The following is a 24518-nucleotide window of genomic DNA, read 5'->3' on the forward strand; positions in this document are numbered from 1 at the left end:
ATTAGTATATTATGGTCATAAGATATATCTACTCTACTAATAAAACAGTACCAATACAGCCACGTGTAACCTCCTTGCGTCCAACTCCTTTCATTTTCCCGCTCAATAGTGTTAACTGAAATTACCACTTTGCCCTTCCGTTGAAACAATACTGCAAATCCACCAAAAACAACAAATTTGATTTTCAAAATTCTAATTATCAATTATACCATATTAATCTGCAACAAATTAGGAATAAAATATAAGCTAAAGTTTATCTCTATCCCAAATAATGAGTCAATCAAATAACAATCCCAAAAAATCAGGCAAAGTCTTCCTAATTTGAATTTAAATATATGTATATACACAAACACCTACGTTCCTCTTTACGTTCCTCTTTCAGTACGAATAAGTCGATTATTCATCGTCTGGTAAGGGATACTACATTGTTTTGATTTTGTTCTTCATATATCGATCTTATACTCATCGATCTTATACTCATTTGTTTTGTTTTTGTTCTTCATATATCGATCGTATACCAATCGCCTTCTTTTTCTGGACTGCATAATCAACCAGGTTTACCTTTCTTACGTATATTTATTCTGTCTTTCTATGTTATATAATTTCTGCTTCTATATATATTTTACTATTTTACTCTTTCCCTTGCATTCCTGTTTCTCTATAATTATAGTATCAAATACAACAAATAGAATTAGTAAAATACTATTTGGTTTTTTCTGTTTATGTATTCAGAATAATAAAACTTCTGTTATAGTCTATGATATAGGTTTCGATTTTTTTTCTCATTATATTATTTTACTTTCAATGCTTTATACATATGTTATATATAACTATACTTTCTAAACCTCACAACTGTTATACAGATTTTTAAACGATAATTAAACCATAATGTGACCTCATTATCAACTTCGTTTACTATAGAAAATACCATAATGCCCTTAATTTAAAAACAAAAAACTGAATGTATATTGCTATTTATGTATTCTGAATAATAAAATCTGCTACTTATGTATTATGAATAATAAAATGTGCTATATCAATCAATCTATGCCCTTGATTTGAAAACAAATAACTGAATTTATATTGCTATTTCTACTTTTTTTTATTTTTTTTATGTATTCTGAATAAAAAAATTTCTACTATAGTCTATGATATAGTTTTTTATTGCTTATAACTGTCATCTTACTCTTTTTTACTTTTTTTACTTCAAAATGACCATATTGCCCCTAACTTGATAAGTATTTCATATATCGCAATTAACAATTAAGACAAATAAATAAATCAATCAATTTGTATAATAAAAATACTGCTATATATGTAAAGACCATATTGCCCCTAACTTGATAAGTATTTGATATATCGCAGTTAACAATTAAGACAGATAAATCAATCAATCAATTTGTATAATAAAAATTCTACTATATATGTATTCTGAATAATAAAATCTGCTATTTATGTATTCTGAATAATAAATCTGCTATATCAATCAATCTACGCCCTTAATTTCAAAACAAATAACTGAATGTATATTGCTATTTCTACTTTTTTTTTGTTTTTTATGTATTCTGAATAAAAAATTTTCTACTATACTGTATGATATACTTTTTTATTTTTTATAACTGTCATCTTACCCTTTTCCATTTCTTTTACTTCAAAAAGACCATATTACCCTTAACTTGGTAAGTATTTGATATATCGCAGTTAACAATTAAGACAAATAAATCAATCAATCAATTTGTATAATAAAATTCTGCTATTTATGTATTATGAATAATAAAATCTGCTATTTATGTATTCTGAATAATAAAATCTGACCTATAACAATCAATCAATCTATTTGGTTTTTTATGTATTCTGCTATTTATGTATTCTGAATAACAAAAAATTCAATGTGTATTGCTATTTCTACTTTTTTTTTTTTGTTTTTTATGTATTTTGAATAATAAAACTTCTACTATAGTCTATGATATAGTTTTTTATTTTTTATAACTGTCATGTTACCCTTTTCCACTTCGTTTACTCCAAAACGACCATATTACCCCTAAGTTGAAAATGTTTTTATAAACGACCATAATCCTCTATTCTAATAAAATAGTACCTTTTTGCCACGTGGCAATTCCTGAGCCCTCCCAACGAATTTTTCCCGCTCAAATTTTCTATGTGAAGTTCCAAAAATACCCTTTCTGCCTCTTAATACCCATCCGCCTTCATTATAGCTCAGCTTTCCAACTTCTATGCTATAAATCAGCCCTACATTCCAGAAATCTGGGTTTAATCCCATATAGAGATTCGATTTTCCAATTTCAACCCTAAAGGATCGCCTCTCTCTCTCTTTCTCTCTCTCTCTCTCTCTCTCTCTCATTTGACGATTTCTTTAGCCACCAAGTCTCAACCATCTATGTTGTGTAATTCCACCGCTTATGTGCGGAAAGGAAGTTCAAACTGGCGGGATCGATTCTGATGGTTTCCCATCCACACTTTGTTGATCGTAGTTGTTTCTGATAGCACGTTATCCGTTTGGTTTAGAAATCCATGGAGGTTTCATCTGAATCGTTTCAATTCCTTTTTTTTTGTTTTAATTATTTGGCTGGCGAATCAAGTTCCAATTTGGGAATAATCAGTATCCAATATCTCTTTTCCTGATGTGAAGTAGGGATCATGGTTTCTCCATTATGTGTGTTGTGTGTTGTAGACAGATGTCCGGGGCAACTAAGTTGACGGTTACCTCTTCCAAGCTGCTTGCCACCTTCTCCTAATCAAATATAATTTCTTCGTACCCTTCTTTTTTCATAGTATTGAGAACGTCAAGACTTTTGTGTTAATAGATTTTTAATTTTTGAAAATCGTCATCAGCTTCTCAGGAAATTTAAGTTTGATTTGATCTGTACTCATGTTACCGCCATGTTTATGCTCTGATTCAAGCAAGCCTACTTCGGTTTTCCTGTTTACATGGTAACACTTGCTGATATTTCTATATGATTATATATGGTGAGGTTTTTTAATTGCAGTCATTGAGTTCTCTTTTCATTTGGAAAGAAAAGAATTTGTATCTAGCTTCCATCTGTTGCTGTTATTTTCAGAAAAAATAAGACGTCAATAAAGGAGTGTCAAAAATTTAGATATTATCTTTTATAGAAGAAATTTAGATGTATTTTAGCTCTGGTCAGCCTTCTTTGAGGTATATCTTATAAAATGTGGTAACATTAGTACAACACTACATCCCCGATTCAGAAGAAATTCAAAATGACATAAATGTATATTCCTCTTTTATCCTTTGATAATTTTACTTTTCTTTTGCTAGATACTCAAAAAAAATTCAGTCCATTACTTTTTATCTATTTGATTTATTCGTATGCTAAGACCAACAAAATAGCATCTTCATCCAAATAAGGGATTAGAGTGGGCAAAAGGAATTAATTTAGGCTAGGTAAAAGCAACATGATGTTTATCTTTCACTCTAAGAATTTTCAAAGGTGGCTGGTCTTTCAGGCAGACCTTTCCTGTGCCCAATTCCAATGGAAGACATTTTTACCCTTATTTGGGAAATAGGTTTTAGTGGTTACCTAGGTATTACTATTGTATCTTTTAGCAACTACAATAGCTACTACTACTATAATGACTAAGGGCTTATATTGATAGGATCATTTTAGTCATTTTTTTATGGTGGCCATCTAGAACCTATTGGCCATCAATCTGGTTTGGTTTATCATCACAAACCATGTGTTTCCTGTTAAACTGTTTTATTCTATTCATAAACTGTGAGTTTATCATCTAACCTTTATTTCATTCTAACCAAATATAACATTGTACTCCTTTTGTTTTTATTATTTGATTCAAAGAAAAACTAAACCAAATCCTTGGAACACAACTATCGAAGAAAGATCCATAATATAAGGCATGGGAAGAAGATGATTCATAATTTTATGACCATGTATATGGCAGGCAAAGCTATTCGGAATTGGTAAATTTTACTTGGGTTTTTTTTCATTATAATAATACATTTGATTCAATGATTTAACCCTCTTATATTTAATGTCATTTAACAGCAACCGTAAGGAGAAGATATTGCATAAGCCCCACTGGCAGAAGAATAGTTAATGTGCTACTGTTGTGTTGAGGCTAATTGCGTTAGGAGTTTTGATGGAATTAATGTTAAAGTTTGATGTTTTGTTGTGTCGATGCTAATTTGACTCTTTTTTCAATGGGACAATTTTTGTAATTTACTCTTCATTTCTTAAATCTAACAATTTTATTAAATTTTCCAATTTTTAAAAATCTAACTATAGATAAATAACAAAATTGAATGTGGCAGTAATATATAAGAAATATAAGGTTATAGACTTTTAATTTGAAGTGCAAATGATATTTTATTCGTATAAATTGAATTTCCCAATATTATTTTTAGTATTATTTATTAAAAAAATACAATATTACAATTCATAAGTTTTTCTAAATTAATGATATATTATTTTATTACATAATCAATTTTTTTAATTCTATTTAAAATTAACACCCGTGGATTCCACGGGTTTTAACCTAGTTGTGTTAATATGTAAAAGAGAAATATGACTAGATTTGACAACATGATTTTGATAAGAAACCAAACATTTCACTAATCCAAGTGATTTCTCATCGTAATTCATCATCGTCATCAATTGCTTCGAGGCCATTGATTCCATGATTGATTAAAATTCTTTCAACAGTGTTGTGTGTGCAGGGGCGGAGCTTGAATAATTAATTTGGGGGGCCGAAAGTATAATTTTCTTTTTCCAGCAAATAAACACCAAAAAATACCTAGAAGAAGAATTACAAACTTTGAATCAATCTTTTTAGTAATTTCTCTTATCTATTTATATCACAAGACGAAAAAGTCATCCAAACTTCCATTTTCCAATTCTTTTATATTTATTAGAATAATAACATTTTTGCCAACTCAAAAAATTAATCAATTTGTTTATTGGAAGGAGGAAAATAGGAGAGTATTTGGTCACAAACAAATAATGAGACCAGTCAATATGAAGCCAAGAGTATGTTGCATATTGCAACACATAAACACCACAACAGGTCAAAAATTACCGTATCTCACAAGTCACAACTCTCAGTGATTTGAACTGTAGATTATCATCAGGTGGCATATGTTCATTATAAAAGTTCATAGTTAAAGCTAAAACAGTTAGATTGGGGCGGTGCTGGAGAACTTTAAGAGTCGTTGAGAGGTCATTGAGGCTACAATTGGAAAGTGAAAGGTAAGAAAGAGAAGGAAAATTCTTGAAAGTTTGTGGGACTTGGCCTTTGAGTTTGTGATTCCTGGCAAGATGCAAGAGTATCAAGTATTCGAAGCAAATATAAGAACATGAATTCTGGTGGAGTTAACACATAAACCAGATGGAAGTGAATCCCCAAAGGCATTATCATATATGTCTAATACTTGAAGTGCAGACAGATTTATGATAAGTGGTAAAACCCCATTGAATCAATTACCACTTAAATCAACTACTTCCAAAATGAAGGAAAAGAAATTAGGAAACGGGAAGAGGGCCTTTAAGAAAATTGTGTGAAAGATTCAGTGTCTGAAGATGATTTAAATTAGAAAATGAATCGGAGACACTATCCGTCAATATGTGATTCGGGTGTTCTAATCTAACAATCCTACCAGAAGAGGAATTCCAATTGGTACCAGTTGCAACAACTAGAAGATGAAAAAGCTGATGAATTTATAGGCCACCAACCATCAATTGGCAATTTGAATCCATTCATGAACCCCCTTAATCCTCTCTCTGGTCATCAGAATTACATGTCAGATTTTGTGAACTCAAGTTATGGGTTTTGTGTTTCCATTTGAAGCAAGTAATGGAGTATAGCACGAAAAATCAGATATTCATTATGAGGAATTAAAATTAAAAATCAGTTAAACTTAATTTGGGCCGAAGGAATGGGAATGATGATCCGATAGAGAAGAGAGAAGAGATAAATAAAGAGAACATTGAACATACCTTATTGATTCCAGCGCTGAGGTGAGAGGTGGAGCTGTCAGCGGTGATTGCAGATTGTGGATTGGAAGGTGCCGAGTTAGACAGGTGCTCCAGCGAACAACGTTGAAGTGAATGACTTTGGTTCAGAGTTTGGACCATCCGAGAGCAGGGGGGCCGCGCCAAACTTTTTATTTATGGGCCTCAAATTTGTGTAAAATTTATTGGGCTAGACTACTTCTAAGAAAAAAATCAGGGGGGGCACTGCCCCTCCTAGCCCTAAAGATGCTCTGCCCCTCTCTCTCTCTCTCTCTCTCTATATATATATATATATATATATATATATATATATATATATATATATATATATATATATATATATATATACACACACACACACACACACTAGCCGTTTACCCGCGTAAAGCGGCAGGCGACAAATAGTTTGTTTCGACAATTAATTTCTTTTCGATGGAGAATGATTATTTTCAATTCAATCATTAGTTTGTTTTAGGAAACATGTCATATTAAAAATAAAGAAAATTCATGAAATGATCAAATTATAGGGTGTTGAGTATTTATTTGGAAGAGAAGATTAATAGGAGTTTGTTTAAATTTTAATATTATTTTATTAATGATTAGTTGTACAATTAGCTTAATGATTTGGATGTCTTAAAAATATTATTATTTTATTCAATCTATTTTTAGAAATAATGAGATTTGTTTTATAAGATAGTGAAGATATATATATATATATATATATATATATATATATATATATATATATATATATATATATATATATAGAGAGAGAGAGAGAGAGAGAGAGGAGGGTTCAATTGAGAAAAAAAAAGGTTTAGAATTGGGGAATCATTCTCAGCCAATCATTTAATTAGCACCTTAACATAAAATACACGGTGACAAACTTGTAAATATGATATGATATCCTTCAATCATAGATACGTAACTGTGGATAATTTGATAACAATTCAAATTCATTACTACTCGATTGTTTATCATCTAAATTTCTTCTCCAAACTTCAACGATCATCCATATTTCTTCAATTAAATCCTCGATCAACATCATCTAGTGTTAATCAATCATCCATCTTCGTCAAAAACACGTTCATCAACGTCATTCAATAGTAGACAAAAAAATTTTCGTTTTTGGTTCTTTCAATCCAACCTTCAATTTTGCTTGAATACGAGCATATCTTCAACATCTACGATTAATTATACTCACAGTGTCATTAGATCAACATCATCGATAATTAACAACAACTTCACTTCATATCATTCATTCAACATCGATCATCAAACAAAGTTTCGAAATTAAGGTTAGAAAAACGTCAAATCATTTTTTTTTTGAAAAATTTCATATAATTCTCTATCAATCTACTATTTTGTAAGTTTTAAATAGTCAAAGTATCATGTTTTTAGCATTTTTGAAAAAGCTTACTTGTATGCACTCCAACTGTTTGATGAAATGGATAAACTAAATTAACACATTATATTCACATATGAATATGTTTTCGCACATTAATCAGTATATGATTATTAAAACACAAAACAAATATATAATTTTATATGTTATTCATATGTGAATAACATATAAAAATTATATATATTTGTTTATTCATATGTGAATAAACTGTGTAATATTCACATATGAATATATCATCTAATATTCATAAGTGAATATATTATCTAATACTTACAATTGATAATACTATGTAATATTCACAAGTGAATGCATCGTTTAATATTTAAATATGAATATATTATATCATATTCACAAGTGTATATACTATATATTATTCATATGTGAATATACTGTATAATATTCATGAATGAATATACCATGCAATATTTAGATATGACTAGAATGTGTAATATTCACAAGTAAATATACTATATAATATTCACATGTAAATCTACCATATAATATTCATATGTGAATATACTATGTAATATTCATTTGTGAATATACCATGTAATATCACATGTAAATATACAATATAAGCAACATGTATCGTATAATATTCATATATGATTATACATTCATGCGTGAATATATCATGTGATAAATCGCTATTATTATGAACTAAAGGTATATTTTTAGCATTTTTTATGTCTATTCATATGTTTTTCAGGTATCGTTATAACTCAATAAAAGAATAACATTTCAATCAATGGTTTGTTCATATCCTGGTGGTTGACGATTGGTTGACGTAATTGAGAATATATCATTGACGAAGACAATATGTTTTTATATTCACGTGTAAATGTTATACAATTTAATATATTCTTCATTTTGATCGTGTTAAATTCAAATGCAAATGATATTCATTAACCAATACAATGTTGTTTGTCTTAGTATAATGTTGATTTTACATGTAAAATAATACTGTTACAATATACAAAAAAAACTATTCACAAACCAATTCTTATAGTGTATTGTTTATTTTTATATATAAAGGTTGTATTCACAAAATAAATAAATATACATGTATAGTTTATTCACATAAATACAAATAACAGATTACAATGATGTTTTTACTAGTGAGATGGAAGTTAGTAACATCAACAATAAATATGTCGTAATGATTTCTAAACTTTATTCATATATGAATACATAGCATGTCATGATGATGTCCTCACTAGTAGGAATGAAAATTTAGTGACATCATCAAAACAGTTTGCCGCAATGAAGTTTAGTCTCAGAATTGGACGAAATTCGCATATTTGATGTAAAATAGTGCGATTTACAAAACTTACAGCTTTGTCGTGATGTACGGTGTTTTTCGGCCATTCGGGACTGTTTAGGGCCTCAAAATGATGTTTTTCTATTTTTATAATTTTTCGAAAAAAAAGTTATCATTTATTCACAAATGAATATAACATTAATAAAAATATATATGCTTATATAATTATTTTATTAACCTAAAAAGATTAGTTGTATGTGAATAAATATATATTCTTATTAAATAATTTTTTTTATCTTTAACTTTATATATTTTGTAGTCCTCGGTTTTATTGACATATTTATTCATTTGTGAATAATACATATATATTCACATTTGATTATTACATGTATATTCATTTGTGAATATTACATATCTTCACACGCAGATATAATTTTTATATGCTATTCACATATGAATTACAAACTTGCTTAGGACCTCAAAACAATGTTTTTTTTTTTTCGAAAAAAATACATTATCATTTATGAATATTACTTGTATTCATTTGTGAATATTACATGTATTTGCATGTAAAAATAATTTTTATATGTTATTCACATATGAATTACATAGTTACTCTGTATTTTTAAAAGACATACATTGATTCTCGTGTAAAAACATATTCACTTGTGAATATTACGTGATATATTTAGTTTATGCATTTCATCGAACAGTTGGCGTGCAAATAAATTAACTTATATAATTATGGTAAAAAAATTAACAATTGAAGCCAATAATTACAACACAAATCAAATCCTATCAAAATTGATCAACAATCAGTAGGTTTAGATCAAAAATTGTGAAATTTTTTATGAAAAACTTCGTTTTTCAAACCTGAAAATCGATTTAAAAAAAAATCTTCAAATATATGGTTATCTTGATGCACTTTCGATTGCTATCTGTTTTTTGATATTGGTGAAGATTCGATTGATGAAGTTTCGTTGACTGGTGATCGCAAAATGATGTGACATCGATAAATATGGATTATGTTTATCGATTTTGTTTGACATCAATGAAACTGGACATGATTGAATCATGACTTACACTTAATAGTACGAATAAATGTTTTTGATGATGAATCACAACATTTTGATGAAATAATGAAGATATTTGATGAAGAATTGATGTTTTATGAAGTGTCGATGTTTTTTTTATGATGAACAGGTGACGTTGATGTTTTTTTTATGAATAACAGATGACGTTGATGAAGAACAGATGATGTTGATGGAGAAGATATGATGTTGATGAAGAATAGAGAAATGATCCAGATGAATGAATAACAGATGTTGTTGATGAAGAACGAATGAACGATTCAGAAAAACAGCGTGTCTTTAATGACTTAATCTAAATGTGTTTTACATATATAAAATGATTGGCTGAGAATGATTCCTCCATTCTTAACCTTTTATTTTTTCTCAATTGATCTTATATATATATATATATATATATATATATATATATATATATATATATATATATATATATATATATATATATATATATATGTAGGGTTAGGTTCATTTGAGACCACCTATATTTTGTGAGACCGTGAGACGCATTTTTTTATTTTATTTATTTATTTTTTATTTTTTTTAGTTAATTCATGTTCCGAAAATAATATTTAAAAAAAGAATTTTTTGATTTTTCCATTTATTTTGCATTTTAAAATTATTTTTAAAATATGTACAGTGTAATATTATATTTAGAATATTTCACGTATTTTTAAAAAAAAAAAGAATTTTTTTTATTTTTTTTAAAATTTTTTTAGTTAATTCAAGTTCCGAAAATAATATTTAAAAAAAGAATTTTTAGATTTTTCCATTTATTTTGTATTTTAAAATTATTTTTTAGAATATGTCAGTGTAATATTCTATTTAGAATATTTCACGTATTTAAAAAAAAACGGATTTTTTTTTATTTTTTTAATATTTTTTTTAGTTAATTCAAGTTCCGAAAATAATATTTTAAAAAAGAATTTTTGGATTTTTCCATTTATTTTGCATTTTAAAATTATTTTTAGATTTGGTCTCACGGTCTCACAAAATTAGAATGGTCTCAAATGAACCTGAACCTATATATATATATACACACGAAAAAGATAATGTATGTTAACCAAAAAAAAAATTGTATGTCGTCCTTTTGTTAAAACATATGGATAGCAGATATTTTTAGGAAAAAAAAATTATATGTCGTTTTCTTTTAAACTCAACCCTTTCATATACATAAATACCACATCTGTCATGTGGAGCCCTCGTGGTTTTTTTTCATTTATTTGCTCGAAATAAATATGATATGTGGACACCAAACGTAACGTCAATAGCAAATATATATTATCCACATGACAAATTTGTTTTCCAACTATATAAAACAGATTTTTATTCTTTGAAATTTTGTGACATTTTGGGCCAAAATCACCATAAGCCCAAACTACAAGCAGACTGGTTTTTGTAGCTCTTTCGATGTCATTGTTGAGTTGTGAGTGCTGACCATTTAAGACTTTTATCACTGAGCGGCGGCGATAAGAAAAAAATGGCGTCCTCCGTTTCCGCCTTGGCGATTTCATTAAATGATCCGGCGATTGGCATTGGCGGACTCCGCCACCGTATTCCAGTTTCTCCTGGCTTAAGATGCAGCTCATCTGTGGGCTCAACCATTCGGAGATCGTCTATACCGTGTTACTCCCGCCGATCTAAGTCCTTTGCTTGCTTGGCCGTTTCTACTGACGCTAGTGAGTAATGTTTGATATCTGATTGATTGAAATACTCTATTTCTTTTGTTTATCAATGCATTTGAGTCATTGAGAAAAATTTAAGTAGTTTTCCATTTAGAAGTTTAATTACATCCTGCCGAAAAGGAACTACGCTATGATATTGGACTTCATACTGTCACTTTTTCGAGTTCAAGGGTGAATTAAAGTGTTTGTTGAATTAAACTATCACTTTTTCGAGGCAAGGATTGAAGAATGGGTATTGACTATTGAGTAAACACCTTGGATATTTGGATGCAGGTATAAAGGAGGCTGTTAAAACGGACAAGGCTCCAGCAGCTTTGGGTCCCTATTCCCAAGCCATAAAGGCCAACAATACAGTATTTGTATCCGGTGTCCTTGGTCTTATTCCAGAGGTTCACATTCTTTTTCACTATTTGCAATTTGCAAATGCTTTCTTAATCTCTCTCTCTCTCTTTTAACTGTTTAATCCATTCCAGTGTATTCATAATTATGTTTTGGTACTTGTGTAGACTGGAAAGTTTGTCTCAGACACCGTGGAAGAACAAACAGAGCAGGTAATTTATCCATTTGCATAATGCATAGACTGTAGAGATGTAAATATAATTCAGATCAACCCATTTTTTAGGTTCTCAAGAATATGGGAGAGATATTGAAAGCAAGTGGCGCCAACTATTCCTCCGTGGTTAAAACCACAATCATGTAAGTAAACATGCTTTTATCCATCATCATCTTTAAGGGGATGTTTATAAGACTAATTTTTGATGATTACTTTGGTGGCAGGTTGGCAGATCTGAAAGACTTCAAGAAGGTGAACGAGATCTATGCTAAATGTGAGCTCACCATACATACATCTTAACATTAACGATTGTTTATTAATATTATTTTCTAGTGATTAAAACATTATACTTTTTTGACTGTTTTTAATAATAATAAAAATTTGTTATATGGTATTTTTCAGATTTCCCTGCACCAGCACCTGCACGTTCGACTTATCAGGTGGCAGCATTGCCATTAGATGCAAGGATCGAGATTGAATGCATAGCAGTGGTTTAGTTTCTTTCATGAAATCCCTTTAGAATCTATTGAACTTTGTCCAAACAATGGTTTATGTAATAAAATGGATTCAATTAACATGTTCTTTTTGTCCATTTTTAGTTTATACAACTATATATGAGGAGGGGAAAACTACGTAATCAAAATATTTATCGACTTTTTCTTTATAAAAGTTGGCAATTTTTTATTCATATACTTTGGAGTTTACGATGAAGCACAAATGATTGTCCACCTAATAGCAACTCAATGTCAAACACTCCAAGTGAAAGTGAAATTGCTGTAAACGGTTTAAGTACAGAGGTTGAGGATGATGGAAGAGTCCACACTATTCTTATAAAGTGAAATAATCCGGTGTTACTTTCTATACCACTAGATAATGTTAGTAATAATACTAACACTATTAATCGAATGATACCAGCTTTGAATACATTATAGGATGGGTAAAAAATCACGTCATTTGTTTTCATTCTTTCAGTTTGGCAGCTTAAAAATGTATTTTAATAATGAAAACCCGTCTTGTTAATATATTGAAAATTAAATGAGCCATTTTTTTTATAAGGTGGAACATACCTTTAAAAATTGTCGTAGATATGACAGTAAGGTGGAACTTGCTTTATTGAATGTTTGTTACGACAATATGACATTACCTCGGTTGATTGGACTCTTCTTAAAAGGGTTAGATACTGTTTTATGAATATTATTCTAAGCAACGATGATGTTACTACAAACTTATTTTCCCAACATCTAACCTTGTTTTGATTAGTATTTGTAGAATAATTAAATTATTGACGAGTTTTGAATGGTAAGATGACTTCTTCGAAATCAAACCAATTTGTAAATTTTACATGTGTAATCGTGAGCATAACTTTCCACCGATTTATATGATTTCTTCAACATTAAATCAATTTGTAAATTTTAAATGCGTGATCGAGATATTAACTATCATACGTAAAATTTTGGTCAAAACGAAATTAAAATAAAGGTAAATATAGCAAGTTTTGAACATTCGAGAAGAAAGCCATGAATCACAATTCACAACCTTTTATGTCAATTTCACCATGTAATCAAACTAGTTCTTTAAGATCATTTGAGAATTTTATGTGTACTGACACATCATGGTTTAATGAATTTTCTCAATCGAAATGTTCAAGATCCCCGAAACCCGAAAAAGACTTCCTAAAACCATTACAAAACCTAACCGATACCCATTTAGAATCGCCCACCCAATACCAAAATACGATCACATTGTTCATGGTCGATTCGTGATCAAACTAAGAGACTGCTATTACGAGTATCAACACCTCTTGGTTAAATGAATTCTTATTATGAATTGTTATTTCTAGTAAACAACTAAAAGAAAATATCCATCTCAACTAGCTTAGTGCAACTAAAAAAATAACGAGACATCATGAAAGAAATATGCAAACAATAATCATCAAGTTTATAAGCAATAAATAATGAGTAAAACATAGAGAATTACTGCCCTCGAGATTATACGAGTTCTGATTTTTATGTATTGGTAGATAACATGGTGTTAATGGAAAATTTGAAGGTTTTTTTTTGGGAAAAATGCAGAAAAGCTCAACCAATTATATATATATATATATATATATATATATATATATATATATATATATATATATATATATATATATAGAAAAACCCTTATATTATTTTTATGTTCAGAAAAACCTTTATATTATTATTTACATTTCAAATAAAACCAAATTGTAGATTTTGAATAGAAACAATCAGCTAAAAATATGATATGATATACATATCCCTTATACTTCTTCGATTATATGCAAAAACATGTCAAACCGAAATACATTTTGATTACTTTCACTCGATTGTATTCTCTATATGGTTGATTTCATTAACTAATTGTTGTTATCCCTAAAATCAATGTCGTATTGATAAACAAAGATGTAAGCGACATTAGATTTTTAGTTGTCAATTTCTCTTAAAATCCCATATTTTGATCTTTTTCGAATGGTAACTATTAATATAATGATTTATCTGAATATAAAAATAATATAAGAGTTTTTCTGCATATACATATATAATTGGTTGGACTTTTCTGCATTTTTCCATTTTTTTTGGTAGATGTAGATATTTTTGTTTGGTTAATTGGGAGTGTTTGTGAGAAGGGTAATGATATTTGTGTGTATGAAATGTTGAGTGTGTGGTTTGATTTATAGTAGTTGAATTATAGTTGAATATTTTTAATTTTATTAACTAAAAATGTTTTTTTTTATTAATTGAAGAAGTTGGTGAAAATTATAACTAGAATTAATTTCGATGGTCAAAGGCACGTGAAAAATTAATTTCAGTCAAATGCATTTGAATTGCAATCCACTCCAACCCTCTTCACTTGATAAGAAGCCTGCATCTGACATCCCTTTCTCTCTCTTCTCGCCAAGGAATCGACGAGTAGAACATAGCGACCCCCTGGTCGCTAGGGGTGGTGTTCCAACCTGTATAGCAAGGGCAGTGATCCCTCTAACGAGTCTCACTCTTTTCCGGTCTAAAAGTGAAATAATCTCTTGTTTCTTTCTATATCACTAGGCAATTCTAGTAATAAATTGATTGATCAAATAAATATCGATAACATGGTGATGCCTTTATGAACGATTACGTTCTCGTTTTAGTAATAATTTACTTCCCATGTTTCGGTGTTGCTTCCATTAGCGATGATTAGGTTTCGATTTGAGCCTTTACCGTTTGATCAATAAGCGTTACTTGTTTCTCATCGCGTTTGCTCTAATTTTGTTTCCATCTTTGATGATTGCTCCAATTTATTTATTTTCTTTTAAAACTTTCAACAAATGACATTGACCCTCTAAAGCAACTAAAATGATCTAGCTAAGACTAAAAGATATTATATATCACATACACCCATACCATCTCATACACCCACACATACACACATGCAACACGCACACCCACACTCATAGACACATGGTTTGCACTCATCTAATGTTTTACTCCCCATTTTGAAAAATTGTTGTAGTTTGTGTATGGTGTAAGAATAATCTAAAAATAACTAAAATACAAAAAACACAAATGGATAAAAACACAAAATATGAATGCGACAAAACATGGGTAAAGTAGTCATTTTCTCTATAGATATCGGGGGCTATTCACAGTAACAACCAAAGGGACCAACTATGTAGCCAACCCAACCATAGGGAGTAAACGGTAAGTTACTCTATTATTTATAAAAACTTTTAATATTAGGCTTATATTTAATTTATTTATTTGAAATATAAAATAAAAAAGAAAAAGTTGAAAGATTAGTTTCAAAGATGGATAAAACTTAAAAGATCGAAGAGTCGTAGATGAAAAATGAAAGAGTATAAAAAAAAAAAAAAAATTAAAAAAAAAATAAATAAATAAATAAAGAACGGTAACGTATATCGGCGATGCCCTGATGAACTCTGGACACGGAGGCATAAAATCATATTTAAAGACGAAATAAATTTAAAACATTTCTAATTTTACAGTTTCACCGAATCCTTCACTAATCCCAAAAGGATACGATTTAAAATTTTCTTGTATTTCTTGGAAAGAAAATATTGATTTGCTGTATTTTCACTTTAATAACCACTTTTAATATCGCGTCTTGAATTCTAAAGGTGTGATACATCATCAGATTCTTTTCGTGTTGCTCTATTTGTTCGTTTCACTTCTGAAGCAAATTGCAGGTACCCTAATTCCGCAGATCCGAATTCCCTCTTTTTCTATCGTTTTATAGTGTTTCCTCGTCTTTAAATGTCGTATTTTGATGGGTTTTAGTTGATTTTACAATTTTACAATGTTCGCGACGGCATGAACTGATGCTGATTGAAAACCTAAATTGCGTGTGCTGAAGTATATTCTTTCGTAACACGCAATTCATCTATCCCAACAAGGTAAAGAAATTCGGGTTTAGTCCCTTCTAATCGTAGTCAAGAAAGATTAGGGTTAGTATATAAATTGGGTTTTATCATCGTGTTCCCAAATTGTTCAAGGAAAAGTTGTGCACACCATATGTTTGTTTTATTGCCTGAGTTTCTTTCTTGTTTGATGGTTTGTTACTTGAATAAAGTTCTTGAGTTTCTGGAGATTGTGATTTTTGGCTGTTTTATTGATTATCAAAATGTTGAATTATCAGGTACAATTTGAATATTTGATACCTTCAGGTGCATATTACTAACAAGATAAGATGGAAGGTAGCATAGTCAGACGTGTAATTCCCTCAGATAACAGTTGCCTCTTCAACGCTGTTGGGTGAAGCTCAAAAACATACACTTTGTTATTTTTCACTCTTGTTTCTTTATTGATCTTGACTCCATTCTTGATTGTTTGTATGTGTAGGTATGTGATGGACCATGACAAAAAGAAGGCTCCAGAACTGAGACAGGTTAGAATAGATTCAACCCTTTCTTTCATTTGTTTCATATATGATGATAAATCAGAAACATTATTGGTAAATCTGATGAAGAATCTTGTGGTTGGATTGTATTTTTAAAGGTTATAGCTGCTGCAGTATCCAGTGATCCAACAAAATATTCTGAAGCATTTCTTGGGAAACCTAACGAAGAATATTGTTCTTGGATACTTAACCCAGAGAAATGGGGAGGTATGATGGGATGTTTGCTTATATTTATGGAATGTGTAGTTAATTTATTGTCATGTCTGGTTCTGAATAAACAGTTTTCATTACGAATCGAATAATTCAATATACATACCATCTTTCATGCATAAAAATAACATTTTGAGATCTTATTGCAACATGTTAAACCTATGATGGGTTGTAAGTTTCACCATAACTCATGCAAGGTTTCTACAAAAGATGATTCATTATTGGTGAAAGAAAACTTGCTCATGGATCATGACATGTTTTAAGTATAGATTTAATATCTTCAACTTAGACCTAACAATTCAGTTCAGTTTTGCAGTCTTAAAAGTCGATTAAAACGCCGTTTTTGCGTAATTAGAATTTAGATAGATAGACTAAAAACCTAACACAAATGAATAACATACCGAATCCAATTTCTAAAAAACAATCACAACTTTGCAGTCTTAAGTTGATTAAAACGCTGTTTTTCCTTCTAACTTTGCTTGAAATATAACCCTAACTAAATCCATGTGGATTTCATGATATCATTATTTTTTTTGTTAATAATGTGCATTTCCTTCCTTTGTTACAATGCACATAATTTAATGATCATCATAGCTGGTATTCAAACATATATTTGAACATCATTCTTTCCATTATAAGTTAAGAAAAATGGGGAGTTACTTTGGCAGTATTATGGATTTTAATTTGATTTGATTTTTGATATGGTTATGAAGGTGCGATAGAGCTTTCAATATTAGCGGATTTCTATGGACGTGAAATAGCAGCATATGATATACAAACATCAAGATGCGACTTGTATGGACAGGTCAGATTAGCATTACCTTTTTAAATAATCATATATATATATATATATATATATATATATATATATATTTTCTTTATTTTTCATTTTTAAAATCCCTGTAGATGTATCCATCTTTGAAGTATAAGAATTATTTGACAGGAAAAGAAGTATCCTGAAAGAGTTATGTTGATATATGATGGGCTCCACTACGATGCTTTGGCTGTATGTGATCGATTCTCTATTTATCCTGACTTTCTCTCTTTAGTCACCTTCTTTATGCATAACATTTCTTTTTTGACTTGACTTAATCCATTCAGCCACACATTTCCCTACCCTTCATCATCCCTTCTTTTAGATTTTTTTTTTTCTTTCTAACTATGTCTATAATAATAAACAGTTATGTATTTTTAATCCACAAAAGTTACAAACACACGAAATGTCTTAAACACGATTTGCCATGTGTGGCTGAATATACCAAAAATGTCATACAGTTATGATTGAGGATTCGCAAACTCAAAATATAATCTTTTTCATTTAATAGTTTTCTGTTACTTGGTACTTGTTATACCTTGTAAATGGCAGTAAATTAATAAATCTTACTAACTGAGATTGGTTTTGTCTTTATGTTGATTAAAAAAAAAAGATCTATTTTCAGTTTTTACTAAATTGTCTTTTATGACGATTAACTTTCTATTTATTTATTTCGGATTAAAGTAAAATGATTTTCGTGACATAAAGTAGTTGTCTTAAGGGTTCATAATAGTATCATATTTTAATTTTAAATATTAGTATCTTATATGTAAAATTAAAGAATTATAAGTATGTTTTAATTTTCTTCTATTTTATGTGGTGTATTTTTGTTACAGAAAGAACTTAATGAAAAAATATATATATATATATATATATATATATATATTGTATTTAACATTTTAAAGATGTGATTGTTGGTCCCACTTACTGAATGTGGGGAGGGGAGAAATGATGATGGCTGGGACCCACGTAATGAAAAATGATAGAAGCGAATTAAATCCACATATTATTGATACTCCTGGACCCAAAAGAGCAAACGATACATTTGGATCAACTTTCCTTGTTGAAAAAGTAGTGTTTATACTTTATTTATAGTCGTATAAACATTGTATTTTTAGGGAAATGAATATTTTTTATAATATTAATGTTGAATGAATAGATGTCCCCTATGGATGGAGCTCCTGAAGAGTTTGATCAGACGATTTTTAGTGTAAATCCAGATACTAGGACCATTGGATCATACGAATCACTTGCTCTAAATCTTGTAAAAGATCAACAAAGGTACATACATGTGTTGTGGGATTCATTCATAAAACTTCTTTTTGTTTTAGAAAGAGAACAAGAGTTGTTGATGTTTTTTTTTGCATCTACTTTATAGGAAAAGGAGTTATACAGACACTGCCAACTTCACCTTGCGTTGTGGGGTTTGCCAAATTGGTGTCATTGGTCAAAAGGTAAAAACCAACATTTAAACAACAAATGGTTGTGTTAATTAATGAAAACTTTTCTTTACTTTTTGCTCTTCTTGTATTCTAACAATGCACAGGAAGCTGTAGAACATGCACAAGCAACAGGGCATGTAAACTTTCAAGAATATAAATGAAGAAAACAAGTTTTTTTTTTTTTTTTTTTAAATCAATCAACTCTTCAAGTGTCTGGTACCAATAAGTTTGTGTTGTTGATTAAGAAAATGTTGTAAAACTTTGTATCATATGCACTGCAATTGTTGGTTTCTTTGATGATGTTTTTATTTATATACTTAAAACACAGAATTTTTAGTCAACTCTTCAAATCTTTCCTTCTTATTTTGGAGAGAAATTTTATAAAATCGTATAATGATGAAACCGTCCATCTCGACGGTTGATTTATATCTTCCGAGTTTTAACAGTTGTCAAATGTTGCATGGCTAAAAGTGAAGCTTTTTACACATTTCCCTTTGACGGAAATTCTGAGTTTTATTCCTTTTTTTTTTCAAGAGAACCAGATAAGATAATCAAGTTTTGTCATCTTCTTTTTCTTTTTCCTTTTTTGTTAAAAATTATAAGGGGCAAATGTCATATTAGCCCATCAAATTTTTCGTGTTTGTTTTAAAAGGTTACCAAATTATTTTTTTTGCACGTTAAAGGAATATACTTTCATATCTCTGTTTTAAAATACATTATGTTACCTTTAACCGGGTTGAAAGGTAATATACATGTCACGACGGAAAATGTCGGTGACACGATGTCACGACGGAAAATGTCGGTGACACGTCATTTAATGAAATGACCACGTGTGGTACTTTTATATTAATTTGTTATAAATTAAACCGTTTGCGTTATACAATCTCCTCCCCCTCATTGAAGTAACCCCTCCTCATTGAAGAAAACCCTCGTCCCACCATAGTTACTGAAGATCGATGGCTTTATTCCTCTCGATCAAAGTTCATTTCCAAGGTGTGTTCATCATGTGTTCGAGAACATCGATTTTGCTGGTATGTCATATAATGAGTTTGTGGATTTTCTTGAACGATTCACACAAGAGAAGTGTGAGAAACTTTATTATTGTCAACTCGATTTACAAATCCCAGAAGGTTTAACCTTGATTTCGAATGAACTTTAATATCAATAATTTATAGACATTGCTTATCAATGTGGAGTACAAGTTCTTGTTTACATGGACCATTTTGGTACTACTGTACACGTAACTAAGGCAAATGAAAATGAAAATGAGGATAATTGTTCTGTGAAGTCAAACATGTCAATCGAAGGGGAAGAAGGTATTGACCTAACTTGACTTCATGAGCACAACAAAGCAACATGGAAGGAGTAACCTATGAAGGAGTTAGTCAGGAAAATGGAAATAAGGAGGTCACAGAAGGTGATCAAAAAGATGATGAAGATGATAATGTCCCAGATGTGAAAAGAAAACCGATGTTTAATGAAGACATATCTTGGAAGAAGCAGTTGCCAATTCTAGGTATGAGGTTCACCAACCCTAAACAATTAAAATTTATGATTTGTAATTATGCTGTAGCAAATAGGTACCAATTGTACTTTAAAAAAAACGACAGTAAGAGTTTATTGGTTAAGTGTAGTACTGGTCAATGCACATTTAGGCTGTGGGTATCATGGATGAGTAGGGAGCACTCATTCCAAATCAAGTCCCTTATCATTTACCACAATTGTGCAAGAAATTTTAAGTTAGGGTCAATTGTTAACTACTGATGGATTGCTAGTCATTTCACCAGGGAAGTTCTTGAGAATCAGAAATTCAATGTTAAGATGTTAAAGGAGGAAGTGAAGCCTAAATTTTGCATAAAGGTTAGTATGGGACAATGTAGGAGAGCTAAGCAACATGCAATGTCTCTTGTTGAAGGTACCATAATGGAAAATTATGCAAAGTTGTGGTCATATGGTGAAGAGATAAAAAGGTCTAATCCAGGGTCAACAGTCAAGTTGTCTGTGAACTCTATGCCGGATGGGAAAACTTACTTTAGCAGGATATCTATATATGTTTTCATGCACTAAATGAGGGTTGGAGAAGTGGCTGTAGATGGATAATAAAATTAGATGGGTGTTTTCTAAAAGGAATGTGTATTGGTCAGTTATTATGTCCTGTTGGTAGGGATGGTAACAATCATATATACCCAATAACTTGGGCTGTAATTTGTGTTGAAAATAAAGACAACTGGAAATGGTTCTTAGAAAACTTGCAAGAAGATCTGCATCTTGAAGGTGGGTTTGGTTAGGCATTGATGTCAGATCAACATAAGGTATGTTTTTACTTTTTAATGTCATAGCTTTTATTTGTTTCAAATGTGATATACTTTCGAATATTATGATGATGTAAATGCAGGGGATAATTGAAGCAGTGAAAGATTTATTTCCAGAGATGGAACATAGGCAATGTGCCAGGCATGTTCTTTCCAATTTCAAGAAGAAATTCCCTGGGGATTAATATGAGAAATTATTTTGGAAGGCTTGTAAGGCCTTAACTGAACCTCTTTTCAATTCTGCAATGAAAGAGATTCAAATGATTATCCCTGCTGCTTATGTGCATCTTATGGGAAGGAATCCAAACTCATGGTGAAGAGCATTTTTTCAAATAGGAAGGGGGTGTGATGCAGTTGTGAATGGGTTGTCTGAAATCTTTAACAATGTTATATTGGATGCTAGGAAGAAGCCAATTATTACAATGTTAGAGGATATTAGACTGTATGTGATGCAGAGGATGTGCAGTTTGAGGTAGAAAGGAAGTGGATGGGGGACATTTTGATGTATGCTCAAACATAAGGCTTTCCATAACAAAAGTACTTTATTATTCACCATAACTGAATTGAATATCAAACAAAGGTACTTTATTAGCCCTGCTAACTGTTATTATTTATAGGTATTGGCAAGTGCTTCCTAGTGGCCTGAATACATTTGAAACAAGAAACTTAGGAGAGTCTTATGGTGTTGATTTGGAAAAGAAAACATGTACTTGTAGGATTTGGAAAATGAATGGATATGGTTGTGTACACTCAATGGCCGCCATTAGTTATGTAAATAGAGATGTAGAGGCATTTGTTGATCCTTTATATCGTGCTTGCATATATATGAACACCTACAAGTACTCAATAGAATGGATGAATGGGATTGCAATGTGGCCCCCAACAGACTACATACCACCTTTGCCACCATTGAAAAGGAAGATTTCAGGGAGACCCGCTATTAAGAGAAAGAGGGACAATACTGAGGATAGTGGATCACATAGAGTATCCAAGGCATGGAAAAAGATCATCTGTGGTGTTTGTAAGAAATCATGCCACAATAAGTTAACATGTGATGCAGTGTCAAAGGCCTAAAAAAGTCAGGTTAAAAAGAGGAAGGTTGAAGGTGAAGGTGAAACCAGTGCATTGAAGAAAAGGAATGGTCAAGGGCAAAGGGGAAATGGTGTAAAAAGGAAAGGGAAAGGGTGAAGGTGATATTGGAAGTGGATTTGGTTTTAAAAAGGGAGAATGTGAATGTGGGTCAACAAGTGGTGTAACTAAGAAGAATGGTAAAAAAGTAGGTACATTGAAATTAAGAAAAAAGTCAGAGAGGATACTAAAGAAAAAGTTGGCAGAAAAGGTTGCAGGCAAAAACGATGAAGGTGATACATCAAGCAAACCAATGGACTTGGATTAAATGTGTTGTGTTTTTGGAGTATGTTATTAAAGGTGTCTTGTTGTACTTCCAAGGTAATTCGACATGAATGTTAGTTTCTTTAGTTTAAAACATAACATGAATGTTTTTTTTATAATTGTACTTCCAAGGTAATTCGACATAGTAAAGTACTTTCATATAACAATGTACTTCCACGTAACAATGTGGTAACACATAAAAAAATCAATAAACCATTAACATAACCATAGGTGTATTTCATTACAATTGATCACATCATACGTAAAGCAAAGGGAAAAACAAAGGTAATAGGAACTACATTTCATTTAATTCATCCATTACAACTGAGGTTATTATGTTACGAAAACCCCCCCAAAAAAGATGGTTCTAAAAACCATAACATCGAAAATGGGCACCACTGATCAAAACAACCACCAACAGATAACCTAATACATATATATAATACTAGCAGATGAAGAAATTAGAAAAAAACGAACATCCTTCGACAACCCTAATAACCCAAAAAACACTAATTGCCATCGTGGTAGCTACGAACTAAACTACACCCACCAAATCCCCATCCAGTGCATTCGAAGCAAACACGAACCTTGATCAACGACATCACTGCAACTCCAACAACACCCATCATGGTCACTTTCCTTTTCAAGTAGCGTATTTCCTCCCTAAACTCGGCAAGCTGTTGTTGCATGTCATCTTTCATTTCCTCAATCTGCACTTGGGTTTCCACGGCGTGAAGTTCGTAATCAGTTGGTATCTCTAGGCCCGAAACTCTGAAACCACCATAGGAGAAGCTTTGTTCTGATGCCATCTTCTTGATTTATAGCTGGGAAAAAAGTGAATTCGGTGGTATTATGTGAAGGTTATGAATTAGGGTAACAAAATGGTGGGGTAAGACGGATTTATAATGGGGACCATTAACGATGACTTGGCAATTATTGGGGGACCAAGATTACAACAGTAATAGTCCACGGTGGAGCCACATGTCACAGAAATATGGGGTAAACCTTCTACAATCGGTAAAATGATGTAATTAAACGGTCATATGAAAATATATTCCTTTAATGTGCAAAAAAAAATAGTTTGGTGACCTTTTAAAACAAACACGAAAAGTTTGATGGGTAATATGACATTTGCCCAAATTATAAGTAACTGTTAAAAACTTTAGATATGTATTGATTCAAACTAATCATCTCTAAATATTTAATAGAGAAAATTGTAATATGGTTTTCAATTTTCCATGATTTTCGTCTAAACTTCTAACATTAGAAAATAAAAAAAAAACTTTTTGACATAAAAAAAGGTTAATAATATAAAGACCTTATATATTATGTTTGTTTTTTTAGATTAAATCTTGATTTTTTCCCTTAAAAAGCACTTTGCATTTTTTTTTATTCAATTGTAGGTGCTACAAGACCACATCCTACGGAATAGTG

The 24518-nt window shown here is 30.6% G+C and overlaps 2 protein-coding genes across 6 annotated transcripts; both read left to right on the top strand.

Moving 5' to 3' along the window:
• Positions 1-11127: 11127 nt before the first annotated feature.
• Positions 11128-12577, top strand: LOC145044989 (reactive Intermediate Deaminase A, chloroplastic-like). The gene is made up of 6 exons (XM_078993344.1): positions 11128-11441; positions 11721-11836; positions 11954-11998; positions 12070-12143; positions 12225-12274; positions 12403-12577. The coding sequence occupies exons 1-6, from the start codon at positions 11243-11245 to the stop codon at positions 12495-12497; spliced, it is 579 nt and encodes a 192-aa protein (XP_078849470.1). The 5' UTR covers positions 11128-11242; the 3' UTR covers positions 12498-12577.
• A 3422-nt stretch (positions 12578-15999) lies between these two features.
• Positions 16000-19721, top strand: LOC144997808 (OTU-like cysteine protease family protein). Of its 5 annotated transcripts, none has more exons than XM_078957673.1 (10): positions 16000-16204; positions 16296-16411; positions 16682-16769; positions 16857-16902; positions 17013-17121; positions 17838-17929; positions 18068-18130; positions 19098-19219; positions 19317-19392; positions 19485-19721. In XM_078957673.1, the coding sequence occupies exons 3-10, from the start codon at positions 16705-16707 to the stop codon at positions 19539-19541; spliced, it is 630 nt and encodes a 209-aa protein (XP_078813799.1). In that variant the 5' UTR covers positions 16000-16204; positions 16296-16411; positions 16682-16704; the 3' UTR covers positions 19542-19721. The 5 variants fall into 5 exon arrangements, with proteins under 5 accessions (XP_078813799.1, XP_078813800.1, XP_078813796.1 ...); XM_078957670.1 differs by having other exon boundaries at positions 16001-16204; positions 16654-16769; XM_078957674.1 differs by lacking the exon at positions 16296-16411.
• The last annotated feature ends 4797 nt before the right edge of the window (positions 19722-24518 follow it).

The sequence above is a fragment of the Lactuca saligna genome, chromosome 5 (genome assembly GCF_052625555.1).
Source record: "Lactuca saligna cultivar CGN05327 chromosome 5, ASM5262555v1, whole genome shotgun sequence".
In the NCBI taxonomy this organism is placed as follows: domain Eukaryota; kingdom Viridiplantae; phylum Streptophyta; class Magnoliopsida; order Asterales; family Asteraceae; genus Lactuca; species Lactuca saligna.